The 24,009-nt window shown below is 50.9% G+C and overlaps 1 protein-coding gene across 3 annotated transcripts; it reads right to left on the reverse strand.

Annotated features, from left to right (window-relative positions):
- Positions 1 to 3,600: 3,600 nt before the first annotated feature.
- Positions 3,601 to 22,539, reverse strand: sema6d (semaphorin 6D). Of its 3 annotated transcripts, none has more exons than XM_076167611.1 (20): positions 22,362 to 22,539; positions 16,378 to 16,555; positions 15,831 to 15,942; positions 15,114 to 15,174; positions 14,811 to 14,873; positions 14,611 to 14,712; positions 14,397 to 14,487; positions 14,058 to 14,177; positions 13,623 to 13,711; positions 12,755 to 12,972; positions 12,517 to 12,648; positions 11,727 to 11,882; positions 11,306 to 11,479; positions 10,845 to 10,985; positions 10,530 to 10,607; positions 10,296 to 10,354; positions 9,644 to 9,700; positions 8,945 to 9,127; positions 7,562 to 7,803; positions 3,601 to 7,430 (listed from the first exon to the last, which is right to left on the reverse strand). In XM_076167611.1, the coding sequence occupies exons 2-20, from the start codon at positions 16,502 to 16,504 to the stop codon at positions 6,300 to 6,302; spliced, it is 3,336 nt and encodes a 1,111-aa protein (XP_076023726.1). In that variant the 5' UTR covers positions 16,505 to 16,555; positions 22,362 to 22,539; the 3' UTR covers positions 3,601 to 6,299. The 3 variants fall into 3 exon arrangements, with proteins under 3 accessions (XP_076023726.1, XP_076023727.1, XP_076023728.1); XM_076167612.1 differs by lacking the exon at positions 22,362 to 22,539 and adding an exon at positions 21,563 to 21,801; XM_076167613.1 differs by lacking the exon at positions 8,945 to 9,127.
- Positions 22,540 to 24,009: the final 1,470 nt, after the last annotated feature.

Here is a 24,009-nt window from a genome sequence, read left to right on the forward strand (position 1 = left end):
TCCTTTTTCTGTTGGTTGATCTCTTCTTTTACTGTCTGCCAATCTCCCCGTCGTAACTTCAGGCAGCGTTTTCCCCCAAACAAGCTGAAGGAACGCTCGCTGTCTCACACAAACACACAGAGAGAGTGAATTAAACAAGTGCTCCATGAATAAATTCAACCACCTTGAAGGCTCAGAGCTTTTCCTCTCTCTGGAGCCGGTCCAGCAGAACTCAGAGGGGAATGAGAACTGGACTCATATTTCTCAGACGGATGGAACAGCAGCTCCAACGGGGACGGAATTCAACTCCAACCAGGTCAACAGAGGGCGCACCTGCTGCACACCTCCCTGTCAGAGCCAGGACCTGATTGGTCCTTCATGCAGCACCAAGGAAAGATGAAGAAGAGAAGAGGTGCAGCTGCTGGCTGTGTTTTATTCTCTGTGTTTGTCCCTCGTCTCTCCTCTGTCCTCTGTTAAGATGAAGGGTGGACTCACATTCACAGTTTAGAAAGCAAATTTGGTGTTTGTGGACTAGATCCTAGTGTGTGTGTGAAGAAGAACTCACTCCACCAGACGCCACCTGAGAGAACAGTGGACGGTGTCTTGTTCCCCCTGCATGCTGCCTCACACAGCTGGAGGAGATGTTTCCTGGACTCAGTCTGGACTCAAGGGGGACCAGAGGCCCTCCATGGCTCTCCTGTCAGGCTAAACCTCCTCTCCTCTTACAAAACCATACACGTTTCACCACTGGCGCCTGACAGATTTTCTTCCCGAGAGACGAGGCGGAAGGAGAGACGAGGCTGCTGAAGCCCCCGTTTCCTTCCCCAACGTGGGTTTGTGGTCTTTTGTTCTTCAGCTCTGCCAACCCAGCAGAGGAACCAGGCGGCGAGCTGTCAGATCGTCCTCACCGTATTTTACCACATGTGTGCGCCTCCTTCTTCTTTCCACTCTTTGTTAGTCGGCCGGGTGTAAAGAAGCTGTGAAGTTTCTATAACATGGAGTCCAGGGAGCTGATGGAGGTTCTGGTTATGGATCAGCTGTTTTTCTGATCACCTGGACCTTGGACAGCTCACAACAACAGCTCCTCTTAATCTAATGGGTCAAAGGTCAAACCAAGGTCACTTCAAAGTTGAGATTGGATGTTGTGTTTTATTGCGTAATACCTCAGGCTGAAGCTGAAGCACATGTGACCCATGCAGGAATAATAATGATAAGCTGTAGTGGTTTCCTGGAGGAGTGTATCACAGCAGGGAGCCTTCAGAGAGGCCAGTATACAAATGAGGTCAAATCTCTGTTGACTCGTTCTTCCTCTTCCTCTCGAGATCTTCCTCGCTGTCCCTTTCTGCTGTGTCAGTGCGTCTGATGGCAGCGCTTGGCTGAACGTTGAGTCCCATCTCTGTGTAGATCCTCTCTCCCTCATTAAGCCTCTTTGGTTTATGGGTCATCCACAAGCCAAATGTTTGTATCTCCTCACAGAGCCGGAGGACTCAGAGCTCCCTGACTGTCTGCACCTCCGTCTCCCTTCACTTCTTCTCGCCCGCCTGCGCTTTAAGCCGACTTTCTAACCAACTTGTGCTATAAACCAACTGTGGCTGTGAGGCTGCCACGCCCATGGATTAGCTTTTGATGCTTCTTCTTACCGTTTGTAAAGAAGCGACGGCTCCTCTGCGAGGCCTCAAAAAGTTTTTTCAATGCAACTCTGACAGATTTCAACTTCCTGCCCGTCATGTTATTGAACTTTCAAATGAGGCATTACTAGGACACTGTCAGGCTTTAATCTATCAGAGAGAGGGAGGGAGAGCGGGGGGGGAGAGAGAGAGAGAGAGAGAGAGAGAATGTTCTTGCTTTAGGCTCCTTTCCAAGGCTGTGACTTGGAAAAGTAATTGCAGGTTTCAACTCCAGTCTTTTAAGAAAGACGGAGTTCAGATGAGTGATTTTCAGTCTAATCATCTTTATTCTGTATCTCCAAAGAGGCTGCAGAGTGAGCGAGGGAGTGAGCGAGGGAGCGAGCGGTGGCCCTGCTCAGCCTCTCTTAGTATGCGTGTTCACTGTCACTCTCTCTGTTTGTCAGCATATTTTAATGTGTAATTCCAATTTAGGCAATTTCATTTCATTTTCTGCTTCCAAATGATTGACTTTGGTTTACTCTATTTATATTTAACAAAGAAGTAGTTAGTGGGAGCGCCGGCTTCCTCTGAGCTTCCGGCCAAACAATTAACACGCTCATCCACATGCATGAATGTTTGTGTCACAACATGCAAATGCTTTTTTCTCCGGGAACAGTCAACAGGAGTAATGAGCTAAATGAAGTCAATGTGAGCGCCGCGCAGAGCCACAGATGGATGCAAAAGTAACTGCAGAATCACCGGCCTGTGCTTCCTTTGACTCCGCTAATGCAGAGAGAGCGTCTGGTAAATAGAGAGGATGAGATATACATCAGAGGAGAGAGAGGCTCCTCTTTGTAACACATCATTCTAAAAACCAAGTCACACCCCAACCCCCGCTACAACACCAGCCAGAGGGGAAATGTTTCACTTGTGTGTGTGTAGCAAGAGAGGGAGAATAGGAGGTCGGGGAGAGCTGGGTTGCTAGGACGTGTGACTTTTCAGGAGGTCCTGCTGAAAGCAAATGAAGGAGCACTTGTGTCAACATTCTGATGGCAAGGATGAGGCCACAAAGCCTCCTGGTCAAACATCCCAAGAGCCGCTTCACCCCCATGCCGAGGAGTCAAAGGCCCTCCTGCCCTCCTACTTTGTGCTTGGATGTGTGAGATCAAAGGCAGCGTGGTATCAGACGTGTTTGGACTTGATGCTGCTGCTGTCAGTGACGTCTGCAGGAGAGGCAGCCAAACACTGATGATTGTTGTTAACGATGATGTTTAAAGGTGAAGGAACAGTGTGCACAGACGAGACCCTCATGTTTGTTGTGACGTGTGTTCTGCATGTTCCTGTCAGACGTGAGAAGCAGCTCAGTGTTTGATTGTACATGCATGTGTTTCATTACTGCTCAACAATTGTAGAGTCATTATTCCCCCATCCAAACATCTCTTTGGTCTTTGTTGTTGATACTTGATAGCCGATCTTATCATCACTTATCGCATATCTTTGCCTTTTCTGTGAACGTTAACTTCATGCGTTTGCGTGTTTATGCACGTACGTGTGTGTGTGTGTGTGTGTGTGCACGTGTGAGCATTCCACAGCTCACTGGCGGCTCTGATCTTGCCCAGAGCTGTAGCTGGTCCAGATGTTCAGCCTCTGCAGGAACATACTACTTTGGAAATGTTCCCACATGCTATCTGGCACGACCGACTCGGGCGCTGGCCTCCAACTTCAAAACAACCGGCTCTAAAAATAGTCCCGCAGCTCTTAATCATTCCACCGGCTCTTAAGGACTGTGATAGTGGGCTCTCTGGGCTCTGAACACATATTAGGCCTGATGCAGGCACGTTAAATACTGATTACATCCCGCGGCTTCTAAGCTGGATTCAAACAGGCCCTAAGTATATAAATTATAACTCTTTGAACACGAAAACCCCTTTAAATATGAACCAGGGTGCAATGAAATCAAATCAAATCCAAACTCGTTCCACAACATGAACTCTCAAACTCTTTCTTTCTGTGCCATAATATTTTATTTCAACTATACATGCCGTGTTAAAAAAATCAACAAAAAGTCATGGAACAAAGACCATTATTATTATTTACACATTCACAGTACAACTTTACAACATATCTACACGCTCAAATACTCTGGAGAACATACAGTATATACAGCCGGCCTGGCGTCGCCACGGTGCACAGGATGGAAATCAAAAGGACAAGATGAGAGAAGAATCCGGTTTGTCTGCACGGACACAGCTAAGACTGAAACGTAAAGGCTTCGATTCAGATTGCAACAGAAAGACCGAGTCCGTCTTGCAATGTACAAGGCAGTCGAGCACAGCCGCTGTGTGACCGTACTGTGTGTGTGTGTGTTTGTTTGTTGGTGTGTGTCAGTGTGTCTAGTAGAAACATGAGCCCAAACACTGGTTAGATGACAGGCAGGAAGTCTTTACATACAATCATCACTTGTAAACAAAATGTGGCTTTGGGCTCAAACAGGCAATTGACACTCAGAAAAAACGCGACAGATAGAGGAGTCGTCCCTCAGTCGTCCCTACTGGCCATTAAGAGACAGTCCCTGTCACCGTGCCATCCCGGAGAATTACAGAATCTGCGTGAGCGCCGGCCCCCTCCTCTCCTGCCAAGAGACGGCTTTGACGTGAACACTGCGTTAATACATTGGCTGTGAGCAGGATGTGCTGCGTCTGAGCCCAGCGCTCCACAGTGACTGCCAGAGCAGCGAGGTCTAACCAGCCCACATCCCGCTGGCGTGAGCGTTCTGTGCGTTCGCTGCATGGCACCTCTACGGTAGAGTAACACACTCGCAGCACAGCGCAGCAGGAGACGATCCACTTTCACCCACAATGTTCTGCGTTCTTTGACCATCATGCATTCTCAGGTGGAATGTTCAACAGTAAGCTTTCCACATCCCCTTGGTTTGGAGTAGGTAGTGATTTTCTAACACACATCCTGCTGAATTTCAAACAAATTGCTCATATAAAAATTGTTTCTAGAATATATGACAGTAAGGACCAATTGACATTTGCAAATATTAAATACTGTAGTCGATCATTTCTTGGATAAGGCACACGATGCACAGATTCAGGTTCACTTGCCTAAAAATATTTAAACTCCTTATTTATATAAGTATGTACAGGATCTCGTCATTGCCAGCATGACTCATTTGGACACATTGGTAAAGGTTTTTGTGTTGATTGTACACTGGCCACTCTAGCAGGGAAGCTGCACAGGGAGCGCGGCGGCGGCGGCGGCGGCGGCGGCGGCGGCAGCAGGACCCAGCACGGCGGACGGCAGAGCTGTTACACCCACGTGTTGTTCTCAGGTCAGGTTTAGTACTTTTAAAAAGGGTTAATGTAGGAGGTGGTAAGCCAAAATTGTGGTTAAGTGTTAGCAGGACGCTTGTATCAGCGGGCGCACAGGTTCAGTGCAGCGGCCCTGAAACCACCGGAGTTAGGATTCAAAACAGGAAATAGAAGATAAAGGCAAAACCCTTCTTTGATCAGAATTCTCTCATACTACCAGATGACAAATGTATTGGATGTTTTCTCTCGTTATCGTCCTCATTGCTACATAAAGGAAGTCGTCTCTTGAGCCACATCTTGTTCCTATAAGGGGCAGTGGAGGTTTCAGTCCTGGAGGTTTTTGTTTCTGTCTAGCCATTCAGTCTTACAGTGTGTTGGATTGCTAAAGTTGTTCGTCGTGGCCTTTGTCTCACACACACACACATACACACACACACACACACTCATACACACCAGCTGAAGTGCACACTCCCGTCCTGGTAGCGAAAACTAAATCCCAACAATGCATCAAATACTAAAACACACAAACGTACAGCTCAGTCTAAACACAATAGCAGCAAATGTAATGTAGTAAATATCCCAGTGATCCCAGTGACCGACTGAACTTCACCCAGTGCCAGAAGAAACGACAAAACCTACAGGAAACCGTGGTTCAGGTGGAGTCAGAGAAGACGGGGGCTTGAAACTGGAGAACTGGGCGACAGTGACTGAGGTCTTAAGGTGCGTCGTCCACTGTGGCACCTGGAGCCACCCTGGATTACCAAGTGTGAGGCTCTTACATGTATGCTGCCTTCACCCCACGCTGCTGTCCAATAGCGCACACACACACACACACACACACACACATCCTATACTCCTTCTGTTTGCTTACTGCCCCAAATCAGTCGTCTGTGGTCGCATGTACGTGGAGAAACATGCACACTTCAGATTATTGAGTTTCCCCTCCTCTGCCCCTCCCCCCCCCCCTCCTCTCAGTTCAGTTCACATTAGTGGGACGACAGTGCTCAAAGGCAGTGACAAATGAGACCCATTCTTCAAGTATTCCGCTATTTCTGACCCGGCACCACACACACACCGGACGGCAGTGTGGCTCTTGTCGGCGTCATATCTCGGTACCTAACACGGGGACTGATGACACCCAAAACCCAGAGACGGAGCCGAGCAGCAGACTCCCTACTGTCCACCGTCCATACGCTGTGGCTACCAAGACAAGGGAGGGAAGTAGAGACACACGGAGCGACAAAGCCCCAGGGAGTATCTTTGGCCACATGTGATTTTCCCTTTATTCTGTGACGGAATGAGGGAACACACACCTAACTGCACACGCCGGGCTCCACCCCCGTCCTCAGGCTCTACGATGAAGGCCAAGCTCTCACTCAGAAGTGTCCATGGTCTTTTAATAGCTGTATTTATTAACCACTCGCATCTGTGAAGTCTGTGGTGGAAACCCATTGGGTTTGGGGGGCACATCTGGTTTTAGTGATGGGGTCCGTTTGAGCCCCGTGCGAGGGAGCGAGCCGTGCCCACTGTAGCTGCTCTGTCGAGAGAGAGAGGAGGGATGGGGCGAGTGCATCCCTGCTCCCATCACTCCACCGTGGGAGTCCAGTCTGGAGGGGGGGGTCGGGGGCATGTAACCCCCTCTGTTCATACTGTGTTGGCGGGAGACAGACACCCCCATGGTCACCCCGTTGGGTGAGGTGGAGAGGGAGTGCCTTTGAGAAGCACTCCGGTGGAGTTGGTACCCCCCTCTCTGCCTCTCCAGTGTGCCCCCCATGCTCAGGCTGCCCGTGGGGGTGGTGGGGACGGAGGACAAGGGCACATCAACCCTCTTGGTGGGGCTGTGCCTTGGCAGGGAGGAGGAGGGGGAGTAAAGGGAGGCCTCTCGACTTGGCACCTTTGGAGGCATTTCAGTCAGTTCCTCCATGGGCTCCAGCGTGAGGTGCTGCCTCGGGCGGGGCCCTGATCCCTCTTGTAGAATGGCCTTGGGGTTGGCCACAGAGTCATTTAAGTGTTTCAAAAGGTCATTTAAGGTATTCCTTGCATCCACAGACCGTTTCTGCTCTTTCCTACTTCCTTTAGAATCTGTGTTCTTCAGCTTCTTCTCCGAGGAACATGGTAGCGTGTCGTCTCCGTTGTCATGGCTCGGGTAGTCGTGTGTGGCATTGGGTAGGACGACAGCACTGGGGATGTGGGAGTGTGCCAGGGCAAGGTGAGGGTGATGAGGGTTGGAATGAGGAGGAGGAGGCGAGGAAGGGAGGTACTGAGGACTCTTGGCTGATGTGTTGGACTCCTTGCGGGGGCCACTGGCCTTTCCTTGAGCCCTCTCCCACTGGTTTTTGATGGGCTGCAGGCCTTTCTGCTGAAGCACAGGGGTGGACTCCGGTGTAGGCAGGGCCGCCAGCTCAGGCGGCTGGCAGCCGTCTCGCAGGATCATGGTCGTGGTGTCACCATTGGGTGAGTTCAAGTCCTTGCCATTGCTCAGGAGATTGGTGTACAGCTTGGGAGAGTCCAAGTTGGGCTGGTACTCCTAATAAATACACAAAATGAAATCAGGATTAACATTGAATTTGGTTTCAAATCTTGCAATCTTCAACGCTGCACCCCAAAGTCACAGTGAGCAGTCTGGTGTAGCAAAGGAGGCGGCTCTGGGGGGTGTACCTTTACAGGGCTGTCAAAAAGGCCGTTCAGCTTGACAAAGCTTCCAGTGGAGTCTGAGCAAGAAGGTGCAGACTCTGCGTCCTTGTGCACATGTCTTGGCTTGCGGAGGAAGGAGTCTCGGTAGCAGAAGACGACCAGGCCGGCGAGCAGAGCGCCCAGGAGGAAAGCAGCGAACACGCAGGTGATGAGGATGTTCATGTGGACCATTTGGTTGGCCTCTCCTGCCTGAATCTCCCACACACCTACAAAACATCAGGCCACTGGTTAATCCCTTGGTGTTAAGCGTCAGAGCAGCACCCAATCCCCCCTTTAGCACAGATGTCCATGTTTGTGTGTGAACACAACCATGCATGAGTTTCTGCTTTTACACAAGGTTAAGCTTCAACAACAAACACACTGCCACGTGTACTGACAGGTTTCTGTTCATCTAACACCAGATGAAGAAGAATGGTGAGATTTGGTGTCAAGTACCAACATCCAGATCATCAACAAGAAGGAGTGCTATGTTAGTCAAGAAGGGAAGTCTTGAAGAGTTGCTTTGTTCCATGATCCAGTAGAGGCTCATCCATGCATTATCCATTACCAGGATTAGGGGTGCACTTTAGTCCAATTCAAACTGTACGCACAAGAGATCAACCAGAGGAGAGTTGGTCAGAAGAAAGAGGAGCCACTTGCTTTCCAGGTGTTGGTGAGACCACAGATCTACAGCAGCTTTGTTAGTAACCACAGACATTGAAAGAGTTAGTTGTTGTCCAGAGTGCAGCAAGCAGGGCCAGCCAGTGATCTACTACCCTGAGTGTTACCCAGTGATCTACTACCCTGAGTGTTACCCAGAGATCTACTACCCTGAGTGTTACCCAGAGATCTACTACCCTGAGTGTTACCCAGAGATCTACTACCCTGAGTGTTACCCAGAGATCTACTACCCTGAGTGTTACCCAGAGATCTACTACCCTGAGTGTTACCCAGAGATCTACTACCCTGAGTGTTACCCAGAGCCAGAGTTAAGACCTAAGCGTGTCCAAACAAAACAAGATAAAGAAACTATAGCAGAAGAGAAATCAGAGGGCTTAGTGATTAAAACAGTGAGAAAATATAGAAATAGAAAGGAAAAAACAGAAACTCAATTACAATATATAAGAAAGAAATAAGGAAATATGTACAGAAACATAAAGATAAAGTTTCTAATTAAAAAAGGAAGACATGCTTAATGAAAGTCTTCTCTGTTATCTAATGGAAACCCAGAATAGCTGCCATTGTGTGTAGGTGTATGTTTAAGGTATGTGAGCCTGCGGTGTGTGTGTGTGTGTGTGTGTGTGTGTGTCTGGCAGCTATCACACAGGGCTCCATGCAGCATGCTGGCTGCCTCTCTACGGGCCTTACCCTCTCGGCCCCCTGGGAAAGAGTCTAAAGAATGGGAGGTGGCCGGGTCATCCTGCAGCACAAAGCCTGAGCCGTAGAGCTCTGGACCGGGCCCAGAGCTGGGGCTCTGTGTGGGTGTGAGTACAGGGGGGTGTATGGGCCCACTGGGCTGGACTGTGACTGGCGTTGATGAAAACTCCATGTCTGTGGTGACAAACAAATTGTTAACAAACGGTGCAGATGTGGGCAAAGTTATCATCTGGATTAGTAGTCATGGGTGACGGGGAAATTTGAGGGTTAGGAGGAATAATTTAGACATTTCTTCCCAAGGAATGACATTCGCAGACCAAATTAGCTTGGGTGAGTTCATATAGAAGGGAAGAAGGGACATCGAGCTTCAAAGAGGAGTTGGTACACAACAGTGATGATGCCAGAGGTTGGGAAGATGAAGATCAGTTGGGCATGCAAGAGGGAGGAAGGGACAGAAACAGGAAGTGATGAGTGAAAAGGAGGAAGTGAATCTGTGCTGAGCGGGGGCGCCGCTGACGCCGTCTATGACCATGAAGGTGAAGCAGCGGTGACAAGCGATGGGGAACGACAGTCGTGTTGAGAAGATGAACAAGCAGTGGCAACGGCGGAGAGAAGGAGAGAGAGAGACGGGAGAGTTGGAGATGCTGAACTCAAGGAAAAGAAACCATTTGAGTAGAAGATCAAACTAACCAGAGGTAGAGTCGTCAAATGATTTGTAATCTGGAGCGGATGTACTGCCCAAAAACGCTAAAAGAATTCAAAGGGACAAGAAATCATTATGAGGGGGATTCAGAAGTCAAAGCTTTAAAGGAATGAGACACGCAGAGTGCACTTAAGTTTACACAGTGAGGCCTAGAGCGCTCGCTGGCCGTGTCCTCGTCTCCAGGCCGCCGGGACGGACACGCTGGAGGCCCTCTGGTTCTGATCAGTACTGAGGTTCAGCCGGGGTCATGCTCAGCCCGTGCAAATGGAGGGACGCCTGTTTCACACTCGAGCGGCGTTTGAGTTGGTCGCCCCACACATCAGAGGACCCCTGCCGTCTGCACCGGCTGAGCATGTCTCTTCAATGTCCATGTCCATTAGTCACAGCAGGACATGGACTGCATGTGGATGTGTGTGTTAATACTGAACGTAGTCATGTCGGGGCGAGTTACTGAGGTGGTTACTGGTGTGAGTTTGCAGGCTCATGGTGTGTGTGTCGAGATGGGTTTGGGTTTAATACCTGCGTGTGTGTGTGTGTGTGTGTGTGTGTGTGTGTGTGTGTGTGTGTGTGTGTGTGTGTGTTTTATAGACAGTATGTGTGTGTGTATAAGGGTAGATGGCATGGAGATGAGGGGCTTACCGTGACAGTCACCCAGATGGGACGTGTTCCCTGACTCAACATCCTGTTCATACACAGCCCTGAGAGAGAGATGGGGAGAGAGAGAGAGAGAGAGAGAGAGAGAGAGAGAGAGAGAGAGAGAGAGAGAGAGAGAGAGAGAGAGAGAGACGTGGATCGATCAGAACAGAATACTTCCTAGCTCTTGACATCGTGACACGAGTGTAAAGTGCAGAGACAGTAACTTAGTGAACTTACAGGTCACCAGGCTGAATCCTCTCACAGACTCCATGAGGCCTCCAGCCACAGTAAGGATCCCTGGACGCCACACAGGACCTACACACACACACACACACACACACACACCGTTATAACAGCAGCAGGGTTAATCATTCTGTGAGGGACGCTAACATCATCTGAGCCCGACTAAACATTAACAACACGCTGTTATCTTTCTCTTTTACAACATTCACCGAAAAACAAGACAATAAACTCTCCAACCTGTGTGTCCGTAGCGCCGCTTAGCCCCCCTGGGTGTGTGTGTGTGTGAGTGTGTGTGTGTGTATCACTTACTTGTGGCAGGAGGAATGCCTCTCGCAGCGACTCAGGGGAATACGGATGACGCAGCTGGAAAAGGCCACGTAGAGACTGTGTGTGTCTTTGTCCACGTGCAGTGAGAGGACACGCTTGTCATCCTCGTGGCCTGAGAGGCACCTGGGGAGAGAGAGAGAGAGAGAGAGAGAGAGAGAGAGAGAGAGAGAGAGAGAGAGAGGGGAGAGAAACCTGATCAGAGCTTCATCAGATAAGCCTGGACACTGTTTTTAGTCTCAGTAGGTTTCATCAGATATTAGCAGGGGAAATGGAACAAAGCCTTTCTTCTTCTTCACAGTTTAACAGGATCGTAACCTGGCCGGCACAATGGCGTGGGCACGTGGACGCAAACGTCCGCAGACTGAGGCCAGAAAGAACGGGGGAGAGGAAAGGAGAACAGGGGCAGAGAGGGGGGAGGGGTGTGAGAGTGCGAGCGTCCCTACTTGGCCCTGTTGAAGACGTCGATCTCCTCCAGGAGCAGGCTGTCGTTCAGCGACACAGTGGAGGTCTTGGCCAGCACCTTGAGGACGACGCCGGCCTCGGAGCCGATGAACACCACCGTGTAGTTCTTGTGGGGTCCCGCCTCATTGTCCACAGCCAGAGCTGTCAGCCGGTACCTTGACACGCAGCGGGGAGGCGGGGATTAGAGCCAGCAGATGTCATTCCATGCAAAGCAGACGAGGCCATTTGAATTTATAAATCTCTTCTGTCCTTGGTGAGACTCAGGGTCAAACAATTATCCTACTTCCTGTCCTGAGTCTGACCTGGCTTCTATAAATGATGAGGCTCATCCATGCACTGTAAGTGACAGGAGGTGATTATCTACAGTGACTCTCTGGGGCCCTCGTAGGCTTCCCTCTTTACCTCACGCGTGTCTTGGTGAACCACGGCTCGTCTCCCACGGACGGCACAGCTGTGTCCATCAGGGGGTGAGACTTGATGAACTGCAGGGTGTCGTCGGGGAACTCGATGGAGCTCTTAAGGGACGCAGCTGGACCGTGACCCGCGCAGCACCCTGGGCTGGAAGGAGACACACACACACACACACAGGGGGCCAAAGGTCAAAGAGCAGCCTGCATTATCACACACCAGGGAGTAGTAACGTGCGGTGAAATGGATGGAAAGTGCAGCGGGAGAGGAGCAGGTGCTTATTAGACTCACAGAAAGGCTCGATTGGAAACATCAAATATACATATGAGCGGTTATGCTGCATCAATGATTCAAGAGGCTAATGGTGTGTGTGTGTGTGTGTGTGTGTGTGTGTGTGTGCAGGCTGGACTCTGTGTTCTGGACCGGGGGGCAGACTTGAACATGTGTGTGTGTGTCGGCTGCAGGCAGGTTAAATATGCAACGTGTCTAATTATGACAGATGAATTATTAAATCATCAGCAGATGGTGAACGTGTGTGTGTGTGTGTGTGTGTGTGTGTGTGTGTGTGTGTGTGTGTGTGTGTGTGTGTGTGTGTGTGTGTGTGTGTGTGTGTGTGTGTGTGTGTGTGCGCAGGGTCACAGCTAATGACAGGGACGCCTGAGTGAAAGGGGTTTGATTTCAGTGGGATTCATGGAAAGAAAAAGGGGGAAAGGAGGGTTGGACAGGAGTGTGAAGATGTTAAGATGTTTGTTTGTTTTGGATGGGCAGCAGGTGAACTCCTTACCGGGGCTTGGGCAGCTTCTCCTCTGGGAATGGCGTCCACACAGAGTCTGGGGTCTTCTGCTCTTTGAATCGGCCCATGAACACTTTCTCTATGTCGGCCATGGAGAAGGCGCAGACGGCCGAGCCCGGGATGCTGCGGAGACGGAGAGACAGAGAGTCAACGTCACGCCAACGCCACGCCGGAGCTTCAACCTGAGCTCAGGCGCCTGAACGTCTCCTTTCCCCCACCGAGGCCTCACCTGTTCATCTGCGTGGTGAACACGCCCACCACAGAGGGGACGCCGTTGATGCTGATGATGTCGGTGACGGACTGGAGCACGTCAAAGTAGAAGAAGGACTCGCCCGGCACGGAGCAGTTCAGCCTCGCCTTCACGAATGACGTCCAGTGCTTCTCCAGCACGCGCTGCGAGCCGCCGACGTCATTCTTGCAGATCCGCGCCACACGAGAATACACGACCTGTGCGTGGAAGCGGGAGGAAGCGGAGTGAACATCACCGAAACACTTCAACACGCTGAATTATGCATTCCTCCATCCTGTAGCAACTCAGTGCAGACGACTTAAACATGCACACGCTCTAAACTTCTAACTTTGTCCGCGGCGAAGGCGAGGGGCTTAAAGAGGAAGGCGTGCGGCGTCTTTGCCTCGATGTAACGCCTCTATATGTACGCATCAGCTCGTAGATGTTACCAAGGCTCGGCGTATAACTCCAACGTGTGAAGCCGTCAGCTTAGACAGGTTGAATAATTCAGGGGTGCAGCCTCCATCAGAGGCCAGGTGTCACGTCCGCATTAGTAGCAGTGAAAGATTTATGAGCTGCTGGCTGATGGAGGATGTCGACTTCCTGTGGCTACGCACCGAGCACGCTCCTATATCAGGTTCGCTAAGGAACACCCCCGACATCCTGGCACCTGCTGCAGATGTGCACGTGTCAGAGGGAGACACACTGATGGGCTCACTGAGTCACGACGGGCTCAGCTAAGAGTTCTCCTGTCAGATACTGAATAGTTCCCATTTGGCATTTTGTTGGCGAGCTATACGTCTTGTAAATCCATACATATCTCTTTATAATATAGCAGGCATTACCGACAACAGGTGCGCTGCCTTACCTTGCCCAGGTTGCTGTGCTCCACCGCAATCTCCCGGTAGAAGAAGTACACATAATTCCCGTACTCGGCTGCGTGCAGGAAATGAGGTTCTGACAGGGAGACAGAGGGGAGAGAGATGAAGTGTGTTTCTGCACCGTCACCACCACTGTGCATGCTGAATATTTCAGGGGTTGATGCGTGTGTGTGTGTGTGTGTGTGTGTGTGTGTGTGTGTGCAGCTCCATGTGTGTGTGTGGCTGGGTGACCTAGATTGCCTGGGAGAGAGCCGGGGCCGTATTCCCATGAAGCTTAGCCAGGGGGAGCGTTGTGTGTTCCGTCAATCCAGAAAGGAGTTTTGACACACACCACATCGGAGAACAACGGGCGTTTAGCCGGCTGACAGGTAAGGTATGTGCGGCGAGGAAGAGGAGGAGAGCCTGATGGGTTACTTCCTCACCTTTCAGCCACTTGGAGTCGTACTTGATCGTCCTCAGGGCCGAGCCGTCGCCCATGCTGCGGTAGATGACGGCGTCGCTGGCCTGGAAGTCGGCGACGGTGGCGGAGTAGAGCTTCCCCTCTGAAAGAGCGACACAAGGAAAGGAAATGAGCACAGTCTGCAGCCCCTCGTCTTCCTCTTCTCTTTATTTGACTGAGCTTAATTGGCTGAGTCGTTATCGCCGCGGGGATGCTCTGCGTCGATACAGAGGTGATAATGAGAGCATAAGCAGGAGCACCTTAGTCGCTCTGCACCCCCGTGAACTCTGTCTCTGTGTGTGTGTGTGTGTGTGTGTCGTACCGGCAAAGAGGGCAACGTTGGTCTGCTTGGAGTCAAACGGGCATCGTGCCAGGCCATTGATCTCCTCTCCATCAAACTCCAGGTTATCCAGCTGAAAAGAGAGCGTCAACAATCACACACACACACACACAGGTTAGCGCAGAAAAGAAGGGAGGGGGGAGAGTAAGACAATAAGAGGTGCAGGAGGAAGGGAGGACAGATTGTTGTTGCTCACCCTGTAGTATCTGCACATAGGGTTAAATCCGTTGGTGCCACAGATGAACACCAGGTCGTCGTTTCTGGGGACCAGGACTTTGATGAAGTTGTGGCACTCGTCCTGAAAGAAGCAGCAGACACAGCGTAAGGAAAGGTGTGTGTGTGTGTGTGTGACAGACATGTAGATTGTCTGAGTGCAGCCGGTTGATCTATACTCACTCTGTGCTTCCCCTTCACAGCACACATCTCTCTGTCCGCCTGGCCCGACCGCCACGTTAGCTTCTGTAAGACACCGCAACAACCAGCATTAGACACCAGCACAGGGGCAGGAGACATGTAATACACACACACACACACACACACACACACACACACACGCTCCTGTTTCCACTCCCTCATTTCACAACCTGTCCTCTGTGTGATGAATGGCTCAGTATTTTCTATGGAGGCCTTGTACTGTGTGTGTGTGTGTGTGTGTGTGTGTGTGTGTGTGTGTGTGTGTGTGTGTGTGCTGACTCTTACCCGGTAAGGAATGATCTCATTCCTGTAGGACTCTCGCAGGCTCACCAGGTACACCTGATCTCTGCAGACAGACACACACACAGATCCTCAGTGACATAGCAGAGACACACAGGCAGTCAGACTCTCTCTCTATTAAAGGAGGAAGCAGCTGGATGCTACAGGAAGCTACCGGCCTGATCTTCTTCTCTTGTTATCAACCATTCTTCCCTGACCCTCCATCAGAAGCCGTGTTTGATACCAACATGCTAAAGGCGTGGCTCGTCTGACAGCAGTGATGCATGTGCTTGTGATTGCGGCGGCGGCTGCAGCGTTTGGTGTTTGACTCCGAAGATGTCGGGGTGATTTCCTGCTACAGTATGTGTGTCTGTGTGTGTGTGTGTGTGTGTGTGTGTGTGTGTGTGTGTGTGTGCTGCAGGTCAGATAATCCAGAGTGCTCATAAATACAGAGCGACATGTAAAGATGCCAAGAAAGCCCTGACAGAGCATCAGGCCCCCGGATGATGGATGTCACTCCTGGATCAATACGGGAGCCGTATACATCAGCCACAGGCCGAGGAGTCACACATCCAATAACACTAAGAGCTCTCACACACACACACACACAGCACTGTTTACCTGCCAGAGAGTGAGTGAGTGTGTTCGTAAAAGGGGACACGTGAAAGACAGAGAGAGAGAGAGCGAGTGTGTGTGTACGTGTGCGTGTGTGTGTGTGTTTACCTGCCAGCGATGAACAGAGTGTCCTGTATCCTGCTCATCAGCTGAAAGTCCAGGCGATGCTGTGACTCGTTGCCAGAGGGCCGGCCTCTGAACACGGGGTACTTCCTGGAAACTGGGAAGAGAGAGGTCGACACAAAACCGTTACAGAAGAACGACAGACGAGCAGGAAGCAGAAGAAAGACAAGAGAACACACACACGCATGATAGTCCATCTACTGTTTTAGAGCTCTACCTCCACTAATGTGTGTGTGTGTGTTGTGTGTCTTTGCGTTGTGTGTCTTTGTGTAATGATGCTTGTGTCAGCACAGCTCTTTCCTTCCACTACATCACAGAGATGAAAATGAAATCCATCTAAGCTACAGCTGACTGTACAGCACATCGATAATATATCGCTATGGATACGGTGGGCCGAGGTCTGAACTGCTGACACGCCCAGAAGTAGGCGGCGGTTTAACAGAACAGCACTGTTGAACCACATATTGTAATCATTATTCCTCTCTCTGTCAACTTAACGTGTGTGTGTGTGTGTGTGTGTGTGTGTACCCACAGTGTGCGTCGACTACATCCAGGGGCGCGCTGTCCTCGGGGAAGCTGACGGCGAGCAGCGTGCGTGAGGCTGTCAGCAGCAGCAGCAGCAGCAGCTCACTGAGCAGAAGCGCGGCTCTCTGGCCCATAGCTGCTCACGGACGGCACTTCCTGTTTCACACTGATGATGAAGATGTTACCTGGAGATGAGAGAGACACACACACACACATATTTGCCTTGTTAAGACAGCCGATCCACAGTTGTCACAGAGGCTCAATCCTTCCTGCCGCTGTAACTTGTAAATGCAAATCTGAGCGTTTGTGCCGTGAAGCTCGACGCTCTCTTCCTCATGCAAACACAGACGGACACGGATGAAGCTCTCTACGCCGGCTGATCGCTCCGTGTTGGCGTTCCCTCCCAGCATCTGCTGTCCGAGGGAAGGTCAGCCAACTGAGCTGGTGGGGTGCCTGGTCGTGTGTGCCGCTCTGCCAGTGCAGCGCCGTACATCTGTGCTCTGATTGGTTGATCTGTGTCGCTACTTAATGACCCTGAGCGCTCTGACCTCAGCTGACCTCTCCGCGCTCGGTTGATCGTACGGCCCGATCCTTCCTGTGCTGCTGCGATCGACTCGTCTGTGTGTGTGTGTGTGTGTGTGTGTGTGTGTGTGTGGCCCTGGATTCATTTATGGCTGCCATCATGTGATCGCAGGCGTGACACACTACAAACTACCGAGGTCATCATTTACCGCGGGAGTGGCGGCGGCGGTGTGTGTGTGTGTGTGTGTGAGCGCGCAGTGGAGACAGGTTGTGTCTGTGAATATTAACGACCAGTATGGCTTCAAATATTTATAAGGCAAACAAATTATTCATGCAGGAAAAGCTCCAACGGATATAAACAATTTACCGGAGACGTCATACAGGCAGAGCCATGGATTAGGTGGGCGCACAGCGGGGCGGGACGCACACACACACACACACACACACACATCATCGGGCTCTTACATGCCATAATGCACAGAGCGGTGAACCTTGCTCGCACACGTACACACACTCACTCACACACACAGACAGTATTGACTCTTTCTTCAATTAGCCACCCTGCACACCTGCTCCAGCGCCGAGCGTCAGGCCGCCCGCCCGCCAGGCCATTAGTGCCCCGATTGATCCACACAGGAAGCGTGGCAGATGAGCAGACTCCAGCACACGACTGCAGCCCCGTGAGATTGTCCGAATAACAATGGCGGCCGTTAGCATTATTCATGTGAGGAGCGGAGGAAAGGAGCGAGGAACCTCTCAGATCTCTCTGTTGACTGTAAACGTGCCTCTGTTCTTATCGTCGTCGTCGACTTTTGAATTTGCTCCCTTTGGTCTTTGTGAGTGAATGTGGGTCACCGGCAGGGAGAGTGATTGACAGCAGCAGCTTAGCGCCCGGCGTCCGTGCCGCTACACACCGAGCCAAACTAATCATTAAGTTCTTAACTCACGATTCAGATGGGCTGCTCAGAATCAGGAGAGCCGTCAGGAGATGGAATCGGAGTGAAGCTGGGAGTGTTTTTGTCATTAACAGTGTGTAATCACCGCCATTCAGCACTCTGAGACACGCCGGGGCTTTGAAAAGAGCGATGTCATTATATCTGTGAGGCTGAGTAACGCTTCACCTCAATTACTCCAGCTAGTAAAGAAACTAAGGGCTTTAATGTTTTCACAAAATAGGAAAATTCCACGAGGACAAAAGCTCGATTATCCTGCCTGTAAAAGCGAACCTGAAGGCAACACTTAAGTCTCATTTACACACAGATGGATCCAAGGCCGTGAGTGATGGAGGATCAACGCACAACCGGCAACCAGCAACCAGCTCACACATCTAATATCTGCGTGGAGACGGCTGACAGCCTCTCAGTCTGACAGAGGGACACTGATGAGCTTCAACCAGAGCGTCCAGGAGCTCAGAGCGACAGAGGTGCTGCTGCTGCTAAAAGCCGCTGAGACTCGGGGAGAGGAAGCTGAGACCACAATAGACACCAAATGAACAATAATAGGAGAAGCGGCGCTGCGAGGAGGTAAATGCTGCCTGCAGGCTGTGCCTCTAACCGCCTGTGCCTCTAGGTAGAGCAGCTCCTCGCCTGTCACAAGTCAGACTCCTGCTCTGTATCGCTCCAGACTATCTTAAACTCCTGCCTCCTTCTTTTTCCACCATTCTCTCTCTCTCTCTCTCTCTCTCTCTCTCTTTCCCTGAACAATTTGAGGGAAAACCACTCCGACCCGAGGCTGAGGCTCAGCTCTGATCTCCCATGATTCCTTGCAGGGTAATAGCCGCGCCGCCGAGGCTTCCCTCAGAAACTTTAATGCAAAACAGAAACAGGAGACATCCAGAGGTCAGCGATCTAAAATTACTTCTCAATCTCTGGTGAGCCCGCTGTGTTTTCTATTGACTATTCCTTTGCACTCTCTGGTTCCTGCCCTCCAGTGTGTGTGTGTGAGCGTGTGTGTGCGTGCGTGTGTGTGTGTGTGTGTACATGTAGGCCTCAACAAGCCTGGAGACGCTGAGCTTGTCACGCAACCGTGTGCCATTCAGCCTTGCCTCTCTCTCTCTCTGTTATTACAGGCTTTTCAATGTCCTACAACCACGCACTCCTTCTGCTGATGTTGTTGGCTCAGGCCCACGGTGTTAAAACACAGGGGGAGGGGCCGGGGGGGCGAGTGTTTTGCTATTTCTATCCACGGGAGGGTGCGGGGGTCTATTTCCTGACACTCAAATCCTACAGGGGGAGATTTCACTCACGTGCACAGGCTTCACATGCAGTTTGCAGGGCGCTGGTGTTACAAATCGCCTGGCAAACAGCGGCGTTGCGTGAGATTTTGCCACTCGTGTGTGTGTGTGTGTGAGTGTGTGTGGATAGGATGGGTGCATGTAATCCCAGCAGAACAATGGCCGCAGCTCCTCGGGGCAGTTTGCCTTGTCATCACGCAGCGCACAGAGCTGCACATCACAGAGACGCCCGGAGTTCAGTTTCAGACGTTTGGCTCGTTGGCTTCGCCCTTCGTGTTGTGCGTGTTTGTTTCTGCACGTGTCCAAAAACGGGGCGCGTCCTATCACGCAACACACATTGGGAAAGCAATCAAGGTGCAGCCACACAGAACCGTGACTCAGCCAGATGATTAAAGTCCACACAGGCCCTGAAAAACGATTACTACTCCTTTCCCGCTCCACTCTTAATCACCGGCTCTTTACCTGAGGATTACTTGTTCGGGGCTTGGTCGGACTTGTTGCTGCTGCTGAGATCTTGGCAGCAGAAGACGGCCGTGCCACCCTAAACCCAGCTTCCCTCCCTTTTCTTCCCTGCTACCTTGGCGAGAGGAGGAGTGAAACAGGAGAAAGGCTGTTCTCAGCAGTAGATCTGCTATAGTTGAGCACAAAGAGGGGCTGAGCTGCAGGTGTGACCAAGGAACAAAAGAGGCTTTAGGCAAGTCAACACAATGGAGCCCCACCCCCGCTGACGGCCCTGCGAGCTGGGGTTCAGGGGAGGTGCTACGGGGCTCCTGCAGGGTCGAGCTGCTCCGGGCCTACATCACAGGCGTGAGGCATGGCGGGGACGTGTTGACTCAAACTGTTGCACAAAAGGTCAAAGCTTTTTATATTCCATCAATTAAAGAGCGAATAATCTGATTCCAGAGCAGCGGTTGAGGCTGTAAAGGGTTAAGACAGAGCGCCGGTGTTGAACGCTGGTCGTTCCGGGGTTACGGGCGGCTGCAGGGGGGGTTAACGCTGGTCGTTCTGGTCGCTGGGCTCTTGACCCCTGCAGCTAGTGGAGTGAAGTGAGACGCAGCAGCCAGCTGGGCTCTGGCGCTCTATCTGGCCAGAGCAGCAGGCTGAAGAGCTCTACCATCACTCTATCATAGAGCTCACACGTTGAAGAACTCTATCGTAGAGCTCACACGCTCTGGGCTTTCTGGGTAAACGCACACGGTACATGTATGTGCTGAGATGAGCGCGGCGTGTCTGGTTTCTGTGATGAGGTCGCACCACTCAGCACGACATCATTAAGGCTTAGAGCTCAGGGATGAAACTGAGACGTGACTCTACACTCTGGGCTCTACTGGATGAACATAGAGCTTCAATATTGGGCACTTTGGAATGAGGTTGTGGGTTATTGCTCACATTCCCAACATGAATCAGAGGATCCGTCCCTCCTCCTCCTCAAACACACGAACCACGTGACGAACACCTCTCTCTTTCTAATCATTCTATCATTTCAGGCTCTCATCATTTCTTTAGTTTAGCGTGGAACCTTTTCTGATTCTCTCTTTACGCGCAAACGAGCCGTGCGTCGGCCGGAGCTCTGTGCTGGAGCTCTGTGTGGAGCTCTGTGTGGAGCTCTGTGCCGCTCTGTGGCAGCATTGTGCGCGCCGGGGCGTGAAGGCATTCAGGACTCATCCGTGCTAAATCTTTTCACAGCCTTTTAGTCCACATGTAGGACGAATACAAAGGACAACAAAGACGCGGGGGACAGCGATGGACTGACAACAGAGGTGGTGCTGCGTTCAAATGCCAACAATTCACGCACAGAGCTGCTGCTTTTACTGCCCTGCCTCACAGAGGTGACGAACGCGCCCCCGGTCCTTTATCCCGCAAAGGGCGCGGATCCATTAATAATAATAGATAAGGAATTAAAGATAAGAAACATTTAAACGTATCTTGTCAACAGCCGCTGCGCCCTGAACGCACCGCCCCGTTTACTGGCTCTGTTTAAATGAGCTGCAAGTTCATCGGGGTGAAGCAGGAAAGGTTCCGGTTCTGTTATTGACCCACTTAACGCGATTCGATCCAATAACAGCACAGCGGAACCGGATCACTGTGGCCAAAGTGCTGGAAGGATCCCGATCCTCCCGCATGGAGTGTGTGTGTGTGTGTGAGAGAGAGATACAGAGCGACATCGGAGGGGCTCCGGCTGCTCTGTCGATCGGGCAGAATCATCGATATTGGTTTGTTTGTTTGTTTCCGTTTAAATCGATTATTAAACTAAAGAAAATCACAATTTCTCTTTAATTTTTTAGTTCAAAATCTCTCAGTGGATTAAAGGAAAACGAGAATCCAGAGATCTTTGCTCTGGCTCCCCGGGTGTGTGTGTGTGTGTTTAGTTCCTAAACCAGATCAAATTCACTTTCCGCACTTTTCCTCTCGGATCTAAACGCGTTATTGGTCCTACCTTGAAGATCCGAATTCGCGCAGGCTTTGCCGGGTCCGACTGTCTGTCATGTCCCCTCGATAATCCATTTAAGAGGAAACCAACCAGCCTGTGATATTCCCGATATTCCCTGTTATGATTCCCTGCTCCTCTCTGTCTGTCTCCGTCCGTCCTCGGGCCCCTGCGCTCTGCTGACTGATCTTCAAAAGCTCTGCCACGATTTCTCTCTCTCTCACACACACACATCCCCCCTCCTCCCTCTCTTTCACACACACACACTCATGCACCCCCTCCCCCGCCTCGTCCTCCTCCGCTACTATTAACTTTGGGAATCCAGAGGGAAGAGACCTAAACATTAACGACGCTCCGGCTCTTAACTATGATCAGTGATTTATTACTGAGACAAACAATAAAAACGAACAACCAGAGCAGTAAGTAAACACCAACAGCGTTCAGATCCAAACTATATGTTGCGCTTCTGCCAGCTCCTCCACAAATTGATCCATAAGCGCGCAGGAATAAAGGAAAACAAAGATTTCTGCCGTGATTCCGTGCGGAGATAGAAAAGCGTCCCGAGTTCCGATTCTCTCTATTCTGCACAGAGGAGCCGGATCGATCCTCTTCATCATCATCAGTATAAAGGATGAATGAGTGCCGCTGCTCTATTTCTGCTCTGTATCCTCCCGGTGTGCAGAGCAGACTCACACACTCTCACACACACACATATTCGGTCAGTAAAGTCTTTCTCCCGTTCTTTCTCTGCGCTCCGCCGTCTCTCTCTCTCTCTCTCTCTCTCTCTCTCTCTCTCCGGTGCACTCACCTCATCGGGCTGGGTTAGTTTGTATCCTTTGTGTCGCTGTAAATCCTCCACGAGAGAAAAAACAAATCTGAGTCTGTGTCTTGCGCGTCGTAGTGAACCAACTTCTGCTCTGGCTGGAGAGGAAAACAAACTCCGGCTGGGCTGACGGTGTAATTCGACCCGAGCTCAGTCAATCCGTCCACAGAGCCCCGCAGCCCACCAATGAGCGGCGCGCAGCTCTGCGCCCTCCCTCCCCCTCCCTCCCTCCCTCACTCCCCCTCGCTCTCTCTCTCTCTCTCTCGCTCTCTCTCTCTCTCTCTCTCTCTCTCCCTCTCTCTCTCCCTCTCCCTCCCTCCCCCCGCATCCAGCTCCCCGCTTTGCTGTGGATCTACTCTTTTCTTTCCTAGATCCTGGAGAGAGAGAAAAGGAAATCTCTCTCTCTCTCTCTCTCTCTCTCTCTCTCTCTTTCCCTCTCCCCCCTCTCCCTCACCCCCTCATCTCCCCTCCTCCTGTGTGACCCCACATTGCCCCCCTCCCCCCCTCTATTATAGCCCCCCCCCCACACACACACACACACACACACACACACACACTCTCCCAGTCAGCTCCCCTAGTTAAACCCTTTTCAGCTGAGTTGGGGCGAAGGCGCTCGCTGAGTAAAAACATCTTTGGACATGTTTGGATTGAAGCAGGAGAGAGGAAGTTTGAAGAACAAATCTTTCTTCCACTTCAGCACAGAATCGTGCAAAAGGTATAATTAAGAAAGCCAAATAATGAATCAGGCTGATTTCAAGACGACTCGGGGTTTAAATCTGCTCTTTAATCTGTGAGAGGCTTTACTCAAACTCAAGAGAAAACTAAACACTGTGTTTGTTTACGTTCACAACTTTACTTTAGAAAGTTAAAGTGTTCTACCAAAGTATTCCAGAGGGATTGGTTGAGCCTAACGTTCCCGGTGTGATCTCACAGTGATAACACAGATATATAACATTGTAAGAGGAGAATAAATCATGTTCCCTCCCTACAAACCTTATTGCAGATCAGCCTCACACTATAAATCATCATAAAGCAGCGTTAGACTGATTATTCCTTTAACTTTTACACCTTTCCTCCTCGGGTGTAGATGTCGGCACGATTGCGACACAGACCTCCCTTTCCTCTGCCGTGTGTTTGTTTTAATGTGTGTGTATGCATGAGGAGCCCATCAGGTCGCTCCGGCCGGGTGTGTGAGCCGGACAATGGGGCCCATTTGCACCCCATTAGAGAGGCAGGTTAGCAGATGTGTGAGAATCTCGCCCACACGTGCATCCCCACACACTCACACACACACACACACACACACACACACACACACACCCCTGACAGCCTCTATTATGAGTGGAGAAAGTGGGATCTGCATCTCAATACTGGCAGAGGAAGCAGAAGTTTGCTCTGCTGAACCGCCCGCTCCCATGTTGGCAGCTCTCTCTCGTCCTTTGTCCTGGCCTGTGTCTCTCTCCACCCTCTTCCCTCCTTTTTTGATTTAATACTTCCACATATTCAGCCTCTTTGTTTGTCTGTCATCTCACATTTATTATGGCGTTCGTTCTTTTGTTTTCTTATGTTACAATCTTGCCCCTCAGCCTGTCTGTCAGTCTCCGGGTTACTCGTTCAATCAGAGCGAGGATTC

Source organism: Genypterus blacodes, unplaced genomic scaffold (assembly GCF_046128005.1).
Source record: "Genypterus blacodes isolate CSIRO-AG114 ecotype Tasmania unplaced genomic scaffold, CSIRO-AGI_Gbla_v1 ptg000165l_1, whole genome shotgun sequence".
Lineage (NCBI taxonomy): Eukaryota > Metazoa > Chordata > Actinopteri > Ophidiiformes > Ophidiidae > Genypterus > Genypterus blacodes.